General features: G+C 33.2%; 1 protein-coding gene and 2 pseudogenes across 4 annotated transcripts; 1 reads left to right on the top strand and 2 right to left on the bottom strand.

Annotated features, from left to right (window-relative positions):
* The window catches only part of LOC145194147 (uncharacterized), a 99,778-nt pseudogene extending 82,029 nt beyond the window's left edge, over positions 1-17,749 (bottom strand).
* On the bottom strand, positions 916-5,768 carry LOC149891358 (uncharacterized). 4 transcript variants are annotated; one of them, XM_090082651.1, is made up of 3 exons: positions 5,642-5,768; positions 4,494-4,575; positions 916-4,409 (listed from the first exon to the last, which is right to left on the bottom strand). In XM_090082651.1, the coding sequence occupies exon 3, from the start codon at positions 4,390-4,392 to the stop codon at positions 1,681-1,683; it is 2,712 nt and encodes a 903-aa protein (XP_089938777.1). In that variant the 5' UTR covers positions 4,393-4,409; positions 4,494-4,575; positions 5,642-5,768; the 3' UTR covers positions 916-1,680. The 4 variants fall into 4 exon arrangements, with proteins under 4 accessions (XP_089938777.1, XP_089938778.1, XP_089938779.1 ...); XM_090082652.1 differs by having other exon boundaries at positions 916-4,406; XM_090082653.1 differs by lacking the exon at positions 4,494-4,575 and having other exon boundaries at positions 5,642-5,758.
* LOC149891357 (uncharacterized) lies at positions 13,025-15,961 on the top strand (annotated as a pseudogene).
* Positions 17,750-18,677: the final 928 nt, after the last annotated feature.

Here is an 18,677-nt window from a genome sequence, read left to right as displayed (position 1 = left end):
CAATATATATTCCTATTCAAATAAAAATTATAGTTATAAAAGAATATTTTATTATTGATATAATTAAAGATAGCTCAGCTATAAAATTGAAAGTTAGAGTAAATGATACGTTTGTTTAAATTATGATAAAAGAAATAACACTTAGTAAAGGCGTAAAAATAGTTAATCCTTTAAAATATTTTACAATTCTAGAATAAAATCTTAAGTATATAAACATCCCTGAACTGGATAATACGTGAGCTATCATCATGAGTAAAGCGCCTACTATTCCTTCAATTCAATTAGAAAGTAGTCCTATAACTACTAATCCCATATGTGAGATTGAAGCATAAGCAATTAAACGTTTTAAATCAACTTGACAACAAGAAGTAAAAGCTCCATATAAAATAGCTATCGTACTAATCACTATAACAAATGGACTGTAGAATTTAAAAGGTAAAGGAAATAAAGGATAACATAATCTTATTAATTCATAACCGCCCAAATTTAATAGTGTTCCAGCTAATAATATTGAGCCTGCAATAAGAGCTTCAACATGCGCTTGAGGTAATCAAATATGAAAATCTTATGGATTTAAGACTAACTAGAGTACATATAGGTATTAATGTTATGCTTAATCCTATGAAAAACAAACGAAATTCTGTCAATAGCAAAAATTGAATTAGTTCAATTAAAAATAATGAAATTAAAGTTTGATCAATTTAAGGTTTCATTAAATCAAAGATTTAAACTCTTAAAATATAAAATTAAAGTTATTGTAAAATAAACAACTAATAATAGTGATCACAATAAAGATATTTTGAAAATATTTTTTTTTTTTTTTTTAATACAATTATATTTAATATTGCTAGTATAGGGATTATATAAATAATTATTATAAACATCATTTGGGTGATAAGCATCAAAAAGCTCATAGAACAGAATTTATTATTAAAACAAATGATATACTTCAAGGTAGATAACATTTTCATAATAAATACGTTAATTGATCATATCATATCCTTAGGAATGATGCTTTACTCATACAAATAAAAAAAATCAATAAAATCAACTTGATAAACAGTATTACATCATCATTAATTCAAATACTAAATTGTTTTCCAAGTAATAAAATTGTAAAAAATATGCTCATAAAAATTATTAGAGAATATTCTGCTAAAAAAAAATAATGCAAATTACATAGAAGAATACTCCATATATCAGATACTAATTCTGATTCACCATTAGTTAGATCAAAAGCTGCTTTTTTTGTTTCTGCTAAAGAAGAAATAAAAAGCATTTAAGGTCAAATTATTATCTATAACTTGAGCTGATTTAATAGAAGTAGCAATTTATTCTGTAATCTCTTTTTGATAATCAAACTGATATCTCCACACGTTCCGTAATCTTTATCTTGTCTTCCGGAATAGACAACTTCTCTTCTTCTTGAAGAGAGTGAGAAATTTTTTTAATTTCAGCTTTAAATACAGAATCTTGTTCTGATAAAGGATCCGTAGTATTATTTTTAATAGATTTCCCTTTATTCTTGAAGCATGGAGAAAGATTGTATGCTTACTTCCAAATTGATCTTCAATCCCAATTAATGCTCCGTAATGTGATGAAGTAGTAATCTTCCAATTGTTAAGTTTTAAAATTAGCTCTTCTTCAGATATAAGATTAGGAGCAGTCTAGAAGTCTATATCATTGAAATTTGGTAGCAAAGTTAAGCTTAATGGATTCGAGGTTTAGACCTTCCTTAGTGTCTGAAATTCCTTTATATTCATCCTTTATTTCGATATCTCCACTAGAGAAACCTTCTTGAATATTAAGAGGTTTTTGAGGATTAATACATTTAAGCAATTCAGGGTCTTGAGATATATTTACACTCTTTTGAATGAATTGGGTTAAATTTTCTTTAAGAGTTGTGAATGATTTTGTAAAAATTACTGAAGAGTTTAACCAGCATCTTGCTCCTGTATTGTTTTTAATGCCTTCTTGTTTATTTGGTAATAAACTTGGATCGTCTTTTACTGAATATTTAACGACATTAGCATCTTCTTTTGCTTTATCTAAAGTATTTGTATTGACCTCATCTCTTTGAGCATCATTGTAGCTATACCATTTACCGTCATTTTCTTTTACATACGCTATGTAGTGTCCCGAATTTAAGCTTCCGGTATGCCTGATAAATGCAGTTATTTCATAATCTTGCTCATTTACCTTAATTTGATCAAACTCTATAAGGTCATTAATTTTGGCTAAATCGTTCCCAAAACGCTTTATGCTAAAACAGATTTCTCTTCTATTGTCTGGAATTATTGTCTTTGTGGTTTTAACTGTGTCTATTTTTACCTTCGTATTACCATCTATTTTTTCAAACTCGACTTTATTGTCGCCTTTCATATCTTCTGTTTTATTTAAAGAAGCAAGTAGCTGGCTAAATTTATTACTTTTGTTTATTTCTAGCTGTATTATCGCCGTAGGCTCTTCTTTAATCTGTGGTTTTTGATGATATTGATCTACTTCATCTTGGTTTTTGCAAGCAATATTGGTTATTATCTTATACATACCAAAAGCATTAGAAAATAATGGTTCTAAGAATTCTGTTGCATCCTGATGTTGATTGTCTGGTTGTAATTTTAAGTTATTAACTGATTCTTCATGCTCTGCGAGTTTGCCTAATAACTGCTCTCTTAATTCGATCGAATTAGTATTACTTAAAAATTTATTGGCCAAGAACTGTGAGATATCGATTCTACTAACCTTATTCAAGTATTGAATTATAAAATTTTTAACATGCGTACTGATACCCTCTATTTTAGCTTCGCCTTTAAGAATATTAATTAAAGTGTCCTTGTGCTCAGCAGAAGCCGTTAAAAGATTCTGAATACTTAAACTATTCTTATCTTTCATGTATAGTTCATGCCAATATTTAAAAGCTAATTCTTCTCTATTATTGGAATGAAGATTGCTAAGGTTAGCAAAACCCTGATTTTTCTTATCAGAATTTTCAAAATTTGAACTTGAATGGTCTTCAATTTTTAGAACTTCAAATTTCTTTCTTGTTTCTTCTGCACAATTATTTTTGATGATTGTTTGCCAAACTTTACCGTATATGTTCAGCAAAGGATTATAACTATCAGATTTTGAAATTTGTTTATCAATGTTTTCCCATGGAGACTTTGTGTCCTCGTAAAATTGAATATTAGCTTCGGGATCTATATACACTAACTTACACTTGACATCTTCAGCTTTTTTCTGAGCAATTTTTATTGCTATTTTAGTATAAGCTTCTTTTAATTTGCCTACGATCCCCTTATTAAAACATTTGCTATTACCACAATATCTATTAATATATCCACCTCTGTGTTTTTTAGCGATCTCTTCTCTAAAAAATTCTGGGGAGCCATGTTTTTTTGATATTTCATTATTTTTGTTAAAAAAAGATTGCTTAAAAATATTCTGATAAAAAAGACTTTCTGAGCCAGTTTTTGCATGATCTTTAGATAAATTAGGAAATATTACCGGCACTGCTGCAACTATTTGCCCTTCAATTATACCTCCTAAAAATGCAACTTCTAGCTGATGAAGATAATGACAATCTGATAGGATTCTAGCGGTTTTTATGAGCTGAGTTATATCAACTTTATTTTCGGCATTATATTCTCCTAATTTATGCAGAGTAATAAAAATCATACCTGCCAACATATGTTTTGGTATTCCATCTTTATTATATTGAGGATCAACAACTTTCTTTTTATCATTTTCAAAATGGGCTAAAGCAAATTTAAACGCATGTTCTGGTGTTTTGCTGGTAGATATTATAGGACTAGCAGAGACTTCTAAGCGTGTTGTATTATTTATTAGATTATAAAAATTATCTGGCTTACTACAAAAAGTATTTACATATTGCTGTATTAGACGATTAAAATACGTTTCATTAACTTTATTTATATATGATAATTGTTGCCCAATTTTCCTATCTAGAGATGTTAATTGATCATCTTGATCCTTATTTAAAGTTGTATAAGGATTTATTTCTTTCTTTTTCTGGTTATAGGAAGAATCAGAATGAAGATGTTTATTAATATGCTGTTCTACGTTTTGATTTTTTTTATTAGTACCGCGTACAGCATACTTGCCAAAATCTCTACGTTTGATATCAGAAAAACAATCTTTAAGAAAGGGATACCCATAAAAATGAGCCACAGCATAATTATTATATTTTTCAGCTATATCTATATTTTTTTCAATTGAGCTGTTAGAATTAAGTAATGCTATATTCTCTATATCATGTACACTATTATTTCTTATATTAGTGTCTTCCAAAAGTTCATCCATAATATCAGAATAGCCGCTAGAGCTTGCGTCTGAATCTTCACTCTCTGAATCTGGTTCTATTCTTTTACTCATTTTTATACCATATACTACTAATAATAAAAAAAGCGCAATATGAAAATAATGAAAAAAGTGATAAAAGTTTCAAAAAAAAACAAAAAAAAACACGCGGAAACCTTCTTTTTTTGGTCATAAACTTGAATGCATTCTGTAATACATAACAACCATGTTAACAACCAAATAAGTATTAAAACCGTTCTGCAAAGTAGCAAAAAAAAAAATAGATTGGGGATTCGAAAAAAAAACAATCAACTTATGAATAAATTGTACAAAACCGTAAAACAACAATCCAAGTAAGTCTTAAACAAACCGTTGTTCTAAAGAATTCACGCCAAAAAAAGATCAACATTAAATATTTACAAGAAAAAAAAAAATTTGCAAAATGAGTGCACTCCGTCGTTAAACATACTCAAATAACAATTGCATATTAAGAAGAAATGCTATCTTTAGATAAAAAACTTTCCACTTTACAAAAAAGTTTTTTTAACATTCAGAAAAGTCAAAATGAAAACGCGATTAAAAATTTTGTCAAAATTGTCTTTGCTTAAACTTTCTATTTAAATTCCACAAAAATGTTTAGACCAAAAAGGAAGAACAGACAGGGAAAAAAATTTTACCCCTCGTTTTTAGCCTAAAAAAGGCAGATTTAAACATTATCTATTAAGAATTTATGAGGATAAATATCCGGGGCCAAAAAAGGTAAACAGAGTTCTAAAAACAAAAACTCTTCTCTTAATTAAACTTAACACTGTTCCTAGTTATAACAATGTTAAGACTTCCTGTAATTTAAAAACTTTTAGTAATTTTTATAAAGCTTCAAAAAGGTTGAAGTGCTAGAGCTAAACCACTTAAGTTGAGAGTAGGAGTTTTTTTCGCATGCTCAACAGAAAAGGGACAAATCTAAATGTTTAAAAGAAACTGTTATTGTTTGCATTGTTGCCAAGAGAATTATTTGTGCAACATAATTGGCAGTTTTACTTTTTAAAATTGAAGTACATTCGTTTTGTATGAGAGAATGGATCCCACAAGCTTGATTGACAAAATAAAATGTATATACACTTGTTATTTCTATCAAATGCTACTACTATAAAATGCCGGTTCTAGCGCATTGATACCCTTATATATTGGGAAGTTTCAATATTTTTCCAAGATGGTGGCTGTTTATAAAGAAGTAATAAAATATTCTTGTTAGTTTTAAAGGTTTTTTTTTCAATCTTTAAAAAAATTCCAAGATGGTGGGTTGTTAAAATTAAAGTTTACTTACCTTTTATTCAAAAAAATGTCTTGCTACAATAATTGCTAAGTTGTAAAATATTTTCTTCCCGCAATGAATTAAAATTATTTTCTTCTTAAAAAAATGTTTTTAGCGAGAACAAAGCATGCAGGTGAGATGAAAGCGTTGTTTGATCTTTTGTTCAATAACATGAAGATGGTGTGTTTGAAGATAAGTAAAGAAGGAATTTGTGTGAAAACCAAAACAACGATAAATTAAATGTTTGAAGCGGAGCATTTAGCAGATCGGTTTGAGGAGTACGTGTTTGATTTTGAGAAGCCGTTTTATGTGGGTGTAGAGAGTTATATGAGCAAGGTGTTTAAAACGGTGAAAAGTAGTTGCGAGTTGACTTTGTCGATTTTGAATGCGGGAAGTTTGGAAATCGCCGTGAGATCTTTAGACCAGTTTGCGTATAATATTAAGGTGGTGATAGAAAGCGTTCAAAACGTGAAATTGAGTGCGCGCTATTCTTTTCGGTCAAAGAGAAGAATTTCGGCTTCGAGGTTTAGGGATAAGTGTAAGATGATAAAGCCGACGTCTGAATTTAGAGTGTGTTTAGAGAAAGGGCTGTTGATATTTTCAATGGAGACATGCGGTGTATTTACTGAGAGTTTTAAGTTTGGAGAAGAAACTGAAGATGAATTGAAGGTGAATTTGGTGCGTCGGTCTGAGCAGTTGTATCGAGTTTTAAAAATAGTTTCTTTTTCAAGCGTGTTGGATGTGTTTATTGGGGAGACGTTGATGATTTCATCGACAGGAGAGATTGGAACGGTAAAAGTGTATTTTCTGTGATTTTTTATTTGACAAGAATAAAAAATTTTTCAGATCATTTGGACCCATGGAAATCACAAGTGATTTTTAGAGAATGGCTCCTAAAAAAGGAATGCTTGAGAAGGGTTAATTGGGTCCGAGCAATAAACCGGCTCCAACAGATTCGTAGCCTTTGCCAGTTTTTAAGAAAAGTCCGTCTCCGTTGACGCTTTTAAACCAAGGTCTTAAGTATAATCCAGAACCAGCTGCGGTGAGTTTCATTCCTTTTCCGTTTTTGTTCAAGTAAACAATACCACGTCCAGCGATTTTTTCGACCATGGCAGAACCGGCAGAAGAGCCTAAACCGGCAAGAAGTCCAGTGGCAAGAGCAGGGACGACTCTTGTGGCTAGAGTGCTTCCGAGCATGCCGAGCAAAGGGAGTAGTGCACCGATGAATCCTCCTTCTATTTTCGAGTTGTGCATGAGTTGTTTTTTGCTGAGTTTGAGCGTGACTCATTTACCAGCTTCATACGCTTTTCTAATTTTGTTTAATTGCGCGTTAGTGACAGCTTTAGTAATAGCGCGTTAGTAACAGCGCGTTAGTGATAGTTTGTTTAATTGCGCGTTAGTGAATGAGTGATTTTTATGCTGTCGTCGGTTTTGTCTTGAATGGCTTTTTTAACTTTGCCAGCTTGTCCTTGCGAAATGTTTGTTCTGATGTTTTGAGAGCTCATTTTTTAATAGAAAAGAAAAAACTTTTTTAAGATTATCGGTTGAAAGCGCTTCCGGAAAAAAGATCGGATAGAGTCGAGGATATTCTTTCTCTGATGTGATATCTGACGATGATGTCTTCTCCTTTAAAATCAATCAAGTTTCCATTTCGGTCGACAAATTGCGTTTCCATTCTTAAAATTTTGCTTACAACAATGGGAAGGTAAATCAAGTGAAAGGTTTTTCAACAATTTTGTATCCGGGTTCAACCTGTGGGTAAAAGGAGTAAATATCGTTTGTTGTTTTTCCGTCTAAATAGGACGGGCCGATGATGTCGTTGGTTACTCGGATCACTGCAGTATCTTCAATTCTTACGATGTTTTCAGACTCGTAAGTGTCGATCACGCTGGTGACTTTATTGGGGTCAACAAGGTCTTCTTTTTTTTCCACGTAGGTGTATTCGTTTTTGCCGAATCCGAAGAGCAACCCTATGCTGTTGTTCACGTTAAAGTCTACCCAGTATTTAGTCGTTGCTCCAGGCTTTCCAAAGGTTAATACGGATTTTAACGAAGACTCGTTTGCTGTAATGGTGACTCCGTCTACTCTATACAAGTTTCCTGTTTGTTTTTGCATTTCAGTTTGAAGGTATTCGTTGATCTTGTTGATGTCATAGTCTCCTTCTTGAATGTAAATGGTGTAGCTGTTTGAGCCAGCGTTTGGACTGTATCTGAAAACATTATTTTTAGAGGTGATGTTGGGATAGCTGCGATAGGTTTCGAGTCCTACAAGAGCCATTTCGTACTGTTTGTTTAGATCCAGCTCGATGGGTTTTTCAAAGTATGTTTTGATGGAGCTGTTTGATACGGTGGGTGTATCATTATTTGATTTTGCGAGCAAATAAAATCCAGCCATGTTTTTTATATGTTTGGAAAATAAAAATCGTCAAATCCGCTTCGGTACTTTCCCTCGTTCTTTTTAGAAGAGAGATCGATGACGGCAAATCCGTGGGGTTGAGACCAGCAATGTTTGCAAAAGGCTTTAAATTCTTTTATGTTCATGTCCACAGCAGCATGATCCGTGTAGATGTGATCCACGTTTTTTGAATCTTGAGGAAAGAGGCAAATAAAGTTGGCATTTTCTCGGATGATTTGTCTGGGAAGCGTGAAATAGTTTTGAGCGAGATAAAAGCAGTCGATGTTAGAGTGTCTTCCTCGGATGTAATATTTTTCGCACTTGTTTTGATTGGTCAATAGCAAATCGTCAAAGATCATCAAATTGTTTTTGGTTGCATCGAGATCTTGAGGTTCGGGGACATCGTCAGCAGTTTCAAAGAATTGACACTCCATATCATCGTTGTCGGAATATGTTTTCGAAAGGTCGTTAATAACATCTTCAGGGTTTAAATTTAATTTTTCCATTTCGTTTTGATGGTGAATAATTGAAGAATGATTTGTTTTGGCAGTTTCTTCTCAAAGGATCTTTTGAGTATTTTGTATTCGGTTTGGAAAAGGGATTTGCCAAAGACTTGCAAGCGGTTGTAATCTAACCATCCCGGTCTGAGCAGTAAATTGAGCAGCAACGTTGTTTTTCCGCAACCGAACTTTCCAACGATGATTCCTCGAATGCTTTTTGGTAAAAGCTTGCTGTTGTATCTTTTGGTTTTTCCGATATTCCATGACAAATCAATGACTTCCATTTTCTAATAGGAAAAATTTTTTATTGTATTTAAAATGTACTGTGTTAAATGCAAAAGAGAGACTGAAACCATTCACTTGAAAAACGAGATCACAAAAAACAACAGGCATATGTTGAAAGGGACTTGCGACTCTTGCGGGACAACCAAATGCAAGTTTGTTTCTTCGCATGCGCTCACAAAAGGAGGAGACTTGATGGAATCGATCAATAAGATGTCGAGCAAAATCAAGCTTCCATGGGCTGAATTTCCAGGAGAAATGCATATTCCTGGAATGAACTTTGCAGGACCTGGCACCAATTTGGATAAGAGATTGACTTCCACGGACATGTATCAAGATTGGAGCAAACCGGTGGACAGAGTGGACAATGCAGCGTATCACCATGATTTGGCTTATAAATATTTCAACGACCGACAAAACAGGAATGTGGCAGATCAAATGATGCTTGAAGAGATGAATTCGATTCCTAATCCCACTCAAAAAGAAATCAACGAGAGAAAGCTCATTACGCCGGTGATTAAAGCCAAAGCTAAACTTGGATTAGGTGTCTCTGCAAAAAAAAAAAATGCCCATGAAATGGACGGATCAGCTTGCAGAGGAGCTTCATAAACCGGTGATTCATCATTTTAAAAGAAGAAAAGTGTTTGTGAACGACATTGATGAAATATGGGCAGCAGATTTGGTTGACATGCAATCGTTTTCAAAATTCAACAACAGTGTAAAATATTTGCTCATGGTGATCGACGTGTTTTCAAAGTATGGATGGATCGTTTCGTTAAAAAGCAAAACGGGACGTGAAGTGGCTGAAGCGTTGAAAAAGATTTTCATAGAAAGAAAATGCGACAAAATGTGGGTAGACAAAGGAAAAGAATTTTACAACAAGCATGTCAGAGCGTTGGGTGTTCAATTGTATTCTACTGAAAACGAGGAAAAAAGTTGTGTTGTCGAGCGATGGAATAGAACAATGAAAGAGAGAATGTTTAAATATTTTTCAGCCAACAACACCAATAAATACATCGACGTATTGGATGAGATGGTGAAAAATTACAACAGCACAAGACACTCTTCCATCAAAATGACGCCAGTTGAAGCCAGCGATGAAAAGAATAAATATAAGGTCTGGATGAACCTGAATGGCAAACAGAAAGAAAGAAAAGATCCAAAATTCTTAATGGGTGACAAAGTGAGGATCGTAAAAAAGAAGTCTCATTTTGAAAAGGGCTATACGCCGAGATGGACTGAGGAGATTTTACCGTGTCAAAAGTTCAATATACGAATCCGCCCACGTATAAAATCTCTGACGCTAACGGTGAAGAAAATCAAGGCACCTTTTACGAGCAGGAGATGCAAAAGACGCATCAAGACATATTCGGAACTGAAAAAATCATTCGCAGAACCAAGAGCAGATCTTTGGTCAAATGGTTGGGTTATCCAGACTCGTTTAATTCGTGGGTGGACAATAAAGAATTGATCAGTTTGCTTTCGAGCGACATTGGTCATTTTCTCTGTAAAAAATCACAGATTTTCCCGGATCCAAAGGATCTAAAAAAATTTCCTTCCCATTAAAAAATGAGCAGGATGATGGTTTTGTTTGAGCCTTTTATAAATGAGTACCTTAAGACGGAAGATTACGAGGAGTCGTATTATTATTCTCCTTATGAAGAAAAGTATCATTACAAGATTTACAGCTTTGAAAATGATTTGGATTTCACCATTATTCGTCGAATGGATGAATTTGAGTTGAAAATAAAGTGTGGAGATATTCGTTTTGAAAAAAGCGGTATGCCAATAAAAGATGTGTTCGAATACGCCCGAAGAAAAATAAATAAAGCAAGGAGCAGAATAAAGTTAAATCGTTTAATTTTGAAATGATCTAAAGAAAATTCTTTCCCGTTAAAAACGATGAATTTTGTGACGATTGAAAATTTTGATGAGAGCAAATTATTGACTGGAGAGACTTACTCAAGCACAAAGCCCATTCAGTATCAAAAGATTCCGTTGTATTATGAGTATGCGAATGGAAAAGGTCCTTTTATTTTAAGGACCCCCGTTTTGTTTTCTTTGGGTGTGTTTGAAAGCTTAGACCTCAAGACAAAACGGCTGACGGGATATTCCATGTCCTTTGTTTCTTTTGACGAGAAAAAGGGTATGTCATCAGAAGAAGAAAAGTTTATGGAGGTGACTGAAAAAATATCAAAATTTCTTCGAGAGCAAGTCGTCAAATTAACACCATTGTTAAAAAAAGGAGGAAGAACGAAAAAAATAGTGACGGAGGAGTTGTCCATTTTTAAGAAGAAGTCTGAAAGTCAAACCGCCATTTTTTTCGGAAAGTTGTATACAAAAGAAAAGAGCATCACTTCTTCGTTTTGCAAAAAGGAGAATAAAAAGCTTGTAATAGCAGATCCATTGACGTATGTTCGACAAAAGTGTTACACCATAGCCTCTTTGAGAGTGGAAGGTGTTTTTTTTGGATCGCAGATCGAGTCCATTCAGGTTAGAATTCCCGAAAATCAAGGCTACCTTTAACGCAAACGTTCCTGCAGACACTCAAGCCTTTGCCGTGGTGATCTCTGACAAACTGCTCAGAATCAAATCCGACGGAAGCCAAATGAACGTGGTTTATTAGTAAAAAATAAATGGGCTCTTAATAAAAGGATGAATTATACAAAAAAGGATTTGAAAAATTTACTTATTGAAAATGGCGTTTCCAAAACGTCGAAAAGCAAAATGGGATTGGCGATGATTGCGGTGGAGAACCATCTCATCGACAAAAATGCGCTGATGGAGGACGTCAAGCAGATAGATTCAAAATATGAAAGACTCCGTTTGATCAGAAACAATCCTGTGACTGTAAAAATGACTCATGCTGAATCAGGCAAAGTGATCGAAAATGGATCTCTTTACAAAGCGATGAAAGAGACGAGACACGGCAACAATTATTTTGAGAAACGATACGGAAAATTAGATGAAAACGGATTTAAGATAGAGATTCTGAAATAAAAAAATGTCGTTTCATCCATTTTTTCTGGAGTGTAGCAAAAGATAGTCGGATGAGGTTAAAAAAAGACAGCTCGAGGCTCTTGCGTTTAAGGATGAAGACGTCTCGTTCAAAATTCCTGAAATGTACAGCGATGAAAAAAGAGACGAACTTTACGCAATTTTGTGGGAAGACAAAGAGGATGACTTTTCGCGAATGGAAAAAGAAATCGAAGAGCACAACAGAGAATGGTGCAATTTAAAAAAAGCAAGAAAAGTTGAGAGAGATCGACAGACGCGTGTTTGTCTTGGACTGCGATCTGAAAGAGAAGAAAAAAAAGGTCTGGAAGAATAAAAATGGATTTGCTTCTAATAAAAAATTGAATTCGTGTTAAATAAATTCCAGCTCTAATAAAAGATGTATTACACAAAAAAGTTTTTGAAAAAATTACTTATTGAAAAACGGTGTTAATAAAACAGCAAACAATTTGATGGCTTTGTCACTGATCGCGATTGAAAACAATTTGCTTGACAGAGACGATTTAATGGGAGAGGTAAAAGAAAGGAGGTCTGTGGGAAGACCGAGATTGCCTCCAAAAGAAAAAAAACCTGCCGATCCAAAATGGGCAAGACTTGGAAACATTAGAAATCGTCTTTTCACTTATAAAATAACTCATGTTGAAACGGGTAAAGTGACTGAATATGAGTCTCATTACAAATTAGCAAAAGAGACTGGACACTATTGGAAGTATTTTGACGGCAAACACGGATATAACATAGAAGTAATCATTCCCGAAATTTAAATTTGTTGAAAGTTTAAATTTTTTATTTGGGGGCATCCATAAAGTACGTACGCAGGTATGGGGGGAGGGGGGGGGGGTTACCAAAAAACGTACAAATGCGTACAAGGGGAGGGGGGGTTTCAAGACAGCGAGTACGTACGCGGTTTGACTATCTTTCTCTGGAGATATTTTTAAAACTTGATCCGTACAAAAAGCAATCAATTTTTCGAATGTAAAAAATCTTTTTTTTTTAATACGCAACCTGGTTTTTATCTTTTCAATTAAAACATTACAACAAGTTAATTTTTTATTATTTTAAATTAATATTTTATTACTAACTTTTTATTAACAATGTACTACTTCAAATTATTGTTAAAGTTTTAATGTATTTTTTCTTATTATAAAAAACAATTATTTTTAAAAACAGCAATTTTAATGCTAATAGAAACCAACACCTTTCATTGCGAAATGTGATTGCAATTAATTTGAGTCAAGTTATTTTTTTTACGTTCTTCGCTTTAACGACACTGAATCTTATGATTAAATCGTTTATTTCCAAATAAACAAAAACTTTTATCTTTCCATTCAAATAACTGAATACGTTGCAACAAAAAAAAACTGCTTATTTCCAAGATGTCGAACGAATTTGTTGGGAACGAGAAAAAGTATCTTCAACTCCTTGAGTTATATAAGAAAGCATATTCAACACTTGAAAAACAAAAGCAGTATCAGCACGCACAGGAATTGTGGAAAATAGTAAAATATGATCAGTCTTTGTATGAAAAAAAAAGTAAACGAATTAAAAGTGAAAGCAACAAAGTCAAAAGGATCAATCATGTCATTCTGGGGAAATGCTTTATCACCGCCTAGCAAAAAGAAAAAAGATATCCATCCAGTGCCGTCTTCGTCAAATAAAATACAAAGTTTTCCGAACGCAACTACGACAGAACCTGAAAGGATTGAACTTAGTAAGCCATTTTTTGTGATAATTTACAAACTTTTTCTCTCGTGATTTTCTATATATTGAATTCAACCGAATTGGTAATTAAACTACCTTGTACGACTATATTGCAATCGCATAGTTTTATTCATCATAACTGGAGATCTTGACCAATTTCTCTACATCCAATCTCTATAACTGTCAAGAATTTATAAAATTTTATTTTTGGGTATTTCCTAATTTAGATTTAACATCAAGCGAGAAGGAAAGAGCAAATCCGGCGCAAGTTAAAAGTCGGAAGAAAATCTCAGATCTTGAATCACAGCTTTCATCCTTGATAATCTTACGCGATTCTGGTTTGTCTACTGTAACGAGGAAACAATTAGACAATGTGAAAGAAAGCATAAGAAGAGAAAAAACAAACTTGGACAGGTAAATGTTAAGAGATATATCGAATAGAGCTAAGAAGTATAGACAGACCTCTTGGCCATAAAAACCAAACTTTTAAGCAGGCAGTAACTTTCAAAATTTTGTTTTTCAAATTGTCAATAAGAACTTCTAATTGAGGATTTACAAAGTTCGCAGAATCAAGGAAACCTTAAATATAGAAGGTTTTATTACGGAATCAAAGATTTGTGTAATATTTTGCTTTCAGATTGATTCGTGAATCGGCACGTCAAAGAAAACGGAGACAAAAACTTAAAGAGGGCATCGAAACATTTTGTCAAAACAACCCTGAAGTATCAAGTGCTTTAAAACAGTTTATGCGAAACCATCCTGGACGACCACGGCTCGAAATTTATAAGCCAGAACTTTTATCAACAGTCATAAAAATTGTGCAAAGTTCATCAGCAGCAGATGAGCGTCGAAGAACAGAATGTCTTCGCAGTGTCTCCACTTTGGATGATCTTCAGAAAGAGCTGACGAAAATAGGCTTTAACTTGAGTAGAAGTGGTTTGTACCTTCGTCTTTTACCACGACGTGAAAACACTCATGAAGGAAAAAAGCATGTAAAAACAGTTCCTGTGAAGCTACTACGTCCAGAAAATTCACTGCGAAAAAGAAACGATGAAAGAATGTTTGCCAAATCTTTTATTGATGACATGTTTGAAGTTTGCAAATTTTTTGGACCAAAAGCTGTGCTTTTCATGTCCAATGATGATAAAGCCAGGGTACCGTTGGGTCTTACTGTTGCAAGCCTTCAAGCGCCGTTGCTGATGCATATGGAATACAAGGTCAAACTTATGGATCATGACTTTTTCGTTGGCCCACAGCACAAGTTAATCCCATCGGTGAATGGCATATGCGAAGTTAACAATAATTTTTTCAACAAAAATTTTTTCATACGCATAAGAAGTGAGAAACACTATACATCGAATGCTTTTACACATGCTTTTGATGTTAGGGAGCTTTTTGAAACCAAGTTGGTTAGACGTAAACCAATTATGTTAATGGAGACTGATGGAGCTCAAGATGAAGCACCACGCTTCCACCATGCTTCCCTAAAACGTTAGCAACTGCTGTTGATCTTTTCCGCTTGCTGGATTTAGATGTCTTGCTTCATGGTGTGAATGCAGCTGGGCTTTCAGCCTTCAACCCCATTGAAAGAAGAATGGCACCTCTTTCTCGTGATTTGGCTGGAATAGTTCTTCCCCATGATTATTTTGGCAATCACCTTGATTCTTCTGGGAAGACAATTAACCAAGAACTGGAGGTAGAAAATTTTCAAAAAGCGGCTGACGTTTTATCCCAAGTTTGGGAGAAAACCGTCATCGACGGTTACCATGTTAATTGCCGGGCAGTACCAGTTGGAAAAGCATATAAACCGCCGAATCCTGATCCTGTTTGGGTAGAGAAACATTGCCAGCAATCGCGTTATTGTCTACAAATTGTGAAATGCCAGGACAAGTTATGTTGTTCATCGTTTGAAACAAATTGGCTGAATACCATCCCCCAACGTTTCATTCCATTTCCGGCCATCTACGAGTACTGCGAGAATGGTTACAAAGCGATGGAACCATCTCGATATTTTAAAAACGTATCAAACCATTCAAACTTTGCACCTCTGACGCATAGGCTTTTGCTACAAGACATACCTACAGAAGGCTTAAAGTACAAAATTATACCATTTGATCTGTATTGTCCTTCATTGGAAAAAAAGCTTCTAAACGGAATTTGCGACAAATGCAATAAATACTGGCCGAGCAAGGCAGCAATGAAACGGCACAAGAAAGCACACAACAAACAAAAGATAAAGATTGATATGGAGAGTGATTTAAGTGAAAGTGAAGAAGTCAGTGAGAAGATTACTAATGAAAGATTAGAAGCAGAGTTCATGCCTGTTTTCCATAACATTTTCAATTTATTTAAGTCACCATTTGTGGAAATATAAATAGCTAAATTAAAAATACTCGCAACACGAATCCTTTCTAAATCATTTTTCTTTCCTTTCGTTAATAACTGCCCATTTTTTAGTTAAGTACAGAAAAATCTCTAACTAAAAATGTTGATCTTTTTTGTATTTAATGTTTTGAAAACTTTTTTTTTTTGGGTGGGTGGGTGGGGAGGTCATACTTTTTTAATAAATAACGCGTACGTACGCAGAGGGGGAGGGGGTGGTTAAAAGCGTACAAGTGCGTACAAGGGGGGAGGGGGGTCCAAAAGTATTAGTTTTACTGCGTACGTAATTTATGGACGTCCCCTTTGCTGAAGATTTTTTCGAATTGACTTAAGGTGGTAGTATGGTCAAAATTCTAAAATCGTTTATTTTAACCAAAAAATATTGATTTTTTCAGATAATATTAAAAAACTGCATAACACATTTAAAAAAAAAAAAAAAAAATTAAAATTTCACATTTGAACCCACTTTTTGGGTCCCAAATCCTAAAAAGGTCAAAAAGCGGTGCGATAAATATTGAGACAATGGTAAATGCTATAAAACTCAAACTTTTACTGTTTACTTATAATATATCAAAGAACTCATGGAAGCAAAATTATAATGTTAGCTTAAACCATCAAGGAGATACAGCATATACAACTAATGGGTCAAAATTCACCCTATAACAGCCCCCTTTTGGAGCCCATAACTCAGCAAAAAAATAATGTTAAAAAAATATACTGCTTCAGTGAGTTCACCATATATTTTATTATAACTGTACAAAATTTTAAAGCATCATAACAAGTAGTTCTCAAGTTATTTATCGCAGCATGCTAAAAAATGCCATTCTGAGAAATCAGCAATTTAATACAATTAACATTAAAAAAAACAAATTAAAGTATCAAATAAGCTCTCATTTTATTTCTAAAAATTTTTAATCACTCCTTAATGTAATAGCAGTAGCAAACTAAGTTTTTCATGAGTTTTATCTAATTTTTTAAGTACCATACAGAAGTTGATATCCTTGTTAAGAAAAATAGAAAAATTTTAAATTAAAAAAAAGTATTTTTAACAGCAAGAATTATGATTACCTAATTCAACTTTTTAAATTAAATAGCTATATCAATTGGGAGATTGAAATAAAATAAAACTCTAAAAACTTCTATAGTCCTTGTTTCTGTCATGTACCATCACAAGAAACAGTAATATCTGAAGTTCCAGTATCATCTCTTACTTTAATCTCAAGAGCTGTATTGTTCATTGATTGTGTTGCTATATGGCAGATATATTTTATTCTAAACATTAATAAATGTGGCTTTTTGAAGTGGAGGTGGTAAGTTTAAAAAACCAAATAGTTTTTCTAATGCACTATGTCCTTTTCCAATTTCATGTAATGCAATTACTGAGCGTAAATTTATATCAAAAGATTTCTCAGAAGTTTTACTTGAAACTTTTTTACTGGTATAGAACTTTGTATTCCATAAACACTCAGTGCAACTCAATAGCAACAAAGAATTTAAACCTTTTTTATTTTTATGATCTTTATTCATGTTGATAAACAGGGCATATTCCAACTAAGGTAAAAATTTGTAAAATAATATCAAGATCAATTAAAACATCGGTAGACTCATTTTTATTACTTTGAGGTTGTGGAATGGCTTCATTATTGGCAATAACATTGCTGGTTGATGCTGTAAAGTTAGATAAAATGCTTAAAGTATTTCTCTCAATTAATGGCAATTCTTTGCTCACAAAAATATCTTCATTTTGGAAAAGAATTGGCAAACTTGATTTTTTAGAAGTGCTTTTTCTTTTTTTAAACACTCTGTAGCCACCAACATTTCTTCTCCTCAAAGCATCAATTTTCATATTGAACAATTATAAATAATATATCTTTTTTAAGCTATATTAAATAATTTAAAAAACAATAATAAATGATTATACTCAGGCTATATTCAACATCAATAACTGAAACAGATAACATTTGCTTTTAAGTCACTTTACAAATATGACAAAAAATAGTGATATCAGCATATATAAATGCTGGTTTTGCAATTTTTAAGGCAAAAAAGAAGCCAAATATTACTTAGTATTTTCTAAAAACTTACAATAGAAAATACTTGCTTAAGGTAGTTCAATAAGAATTAATACATGATGTTTACATTGTTGCTATGCCGTTGCTAAGGAGCAATACTTCATAGTACTTTTTTTTAAATGAAAAATAGAAGGCTTTATGTAAATTATATTGGAAAATAAATGATTCTATCATTTTCAGCATAAATGAAAGTCCCAAGAAAAGTTATTTTCAAAAAATGAAAAATTTTGATATTTTTGACCATACTACCACCTTAAAGAATTTTTTTTCTCTATATAAAATGGATAGAATGAATGTGAACAAATTAAAAATAATGGCTAAAGACCGTGCCATCAAAGGCATCTCAAAAATGAGAAAAGCCGAGCTTATTGAAGCTATAAAAAACACAAGACCAGTCATTGGGTATGGTCCTCGTAGACTACCGATTTCAAGACCTGTTGTTGTGAGACCTATACCTGCGCCAAGGTTAAGGACTGACGACTTGATTTCATTTGGACCTTCTGCTCTCTTTCAAAATCGGGTGACAAGAGATGAACCCTCTATTCTTAACACACCGGTTATTGATTCAAAAAGTGTCATTACGCCGAGACCTGCTCCAAGACCTGGAATATTTTCAAGGATTGCAACGGCAGTCTTTAACGGTTTTAACCAAGTGCTTACTGCTATTGATCCGTATGTTCCAACACCTGTGAAGAATACAGT

The sequence above is a fragment of the Hydra viridissima genome, unplaced genomic scaffold, assembly GCF_058129835.1.
Source record: "Hydra viridissima isolate aposymbiotic clone 2 unplaced genomic scaffold, HvirCarnegie_v1 scaffold_3, whole genome shotgun sequence".
Classification (NCBI taxonomy): Eukaryota; Metazoa; Cnidaria; class Hydrozoa; order Anthoathecata; family Hydridae; genus Hydra; species Hydra viridissima.
The sequence above is the reverse complement of the archived record's forward strand: the minus strand, read 5'-3'. Positions and strand labels throughout refer to the sequence as shown.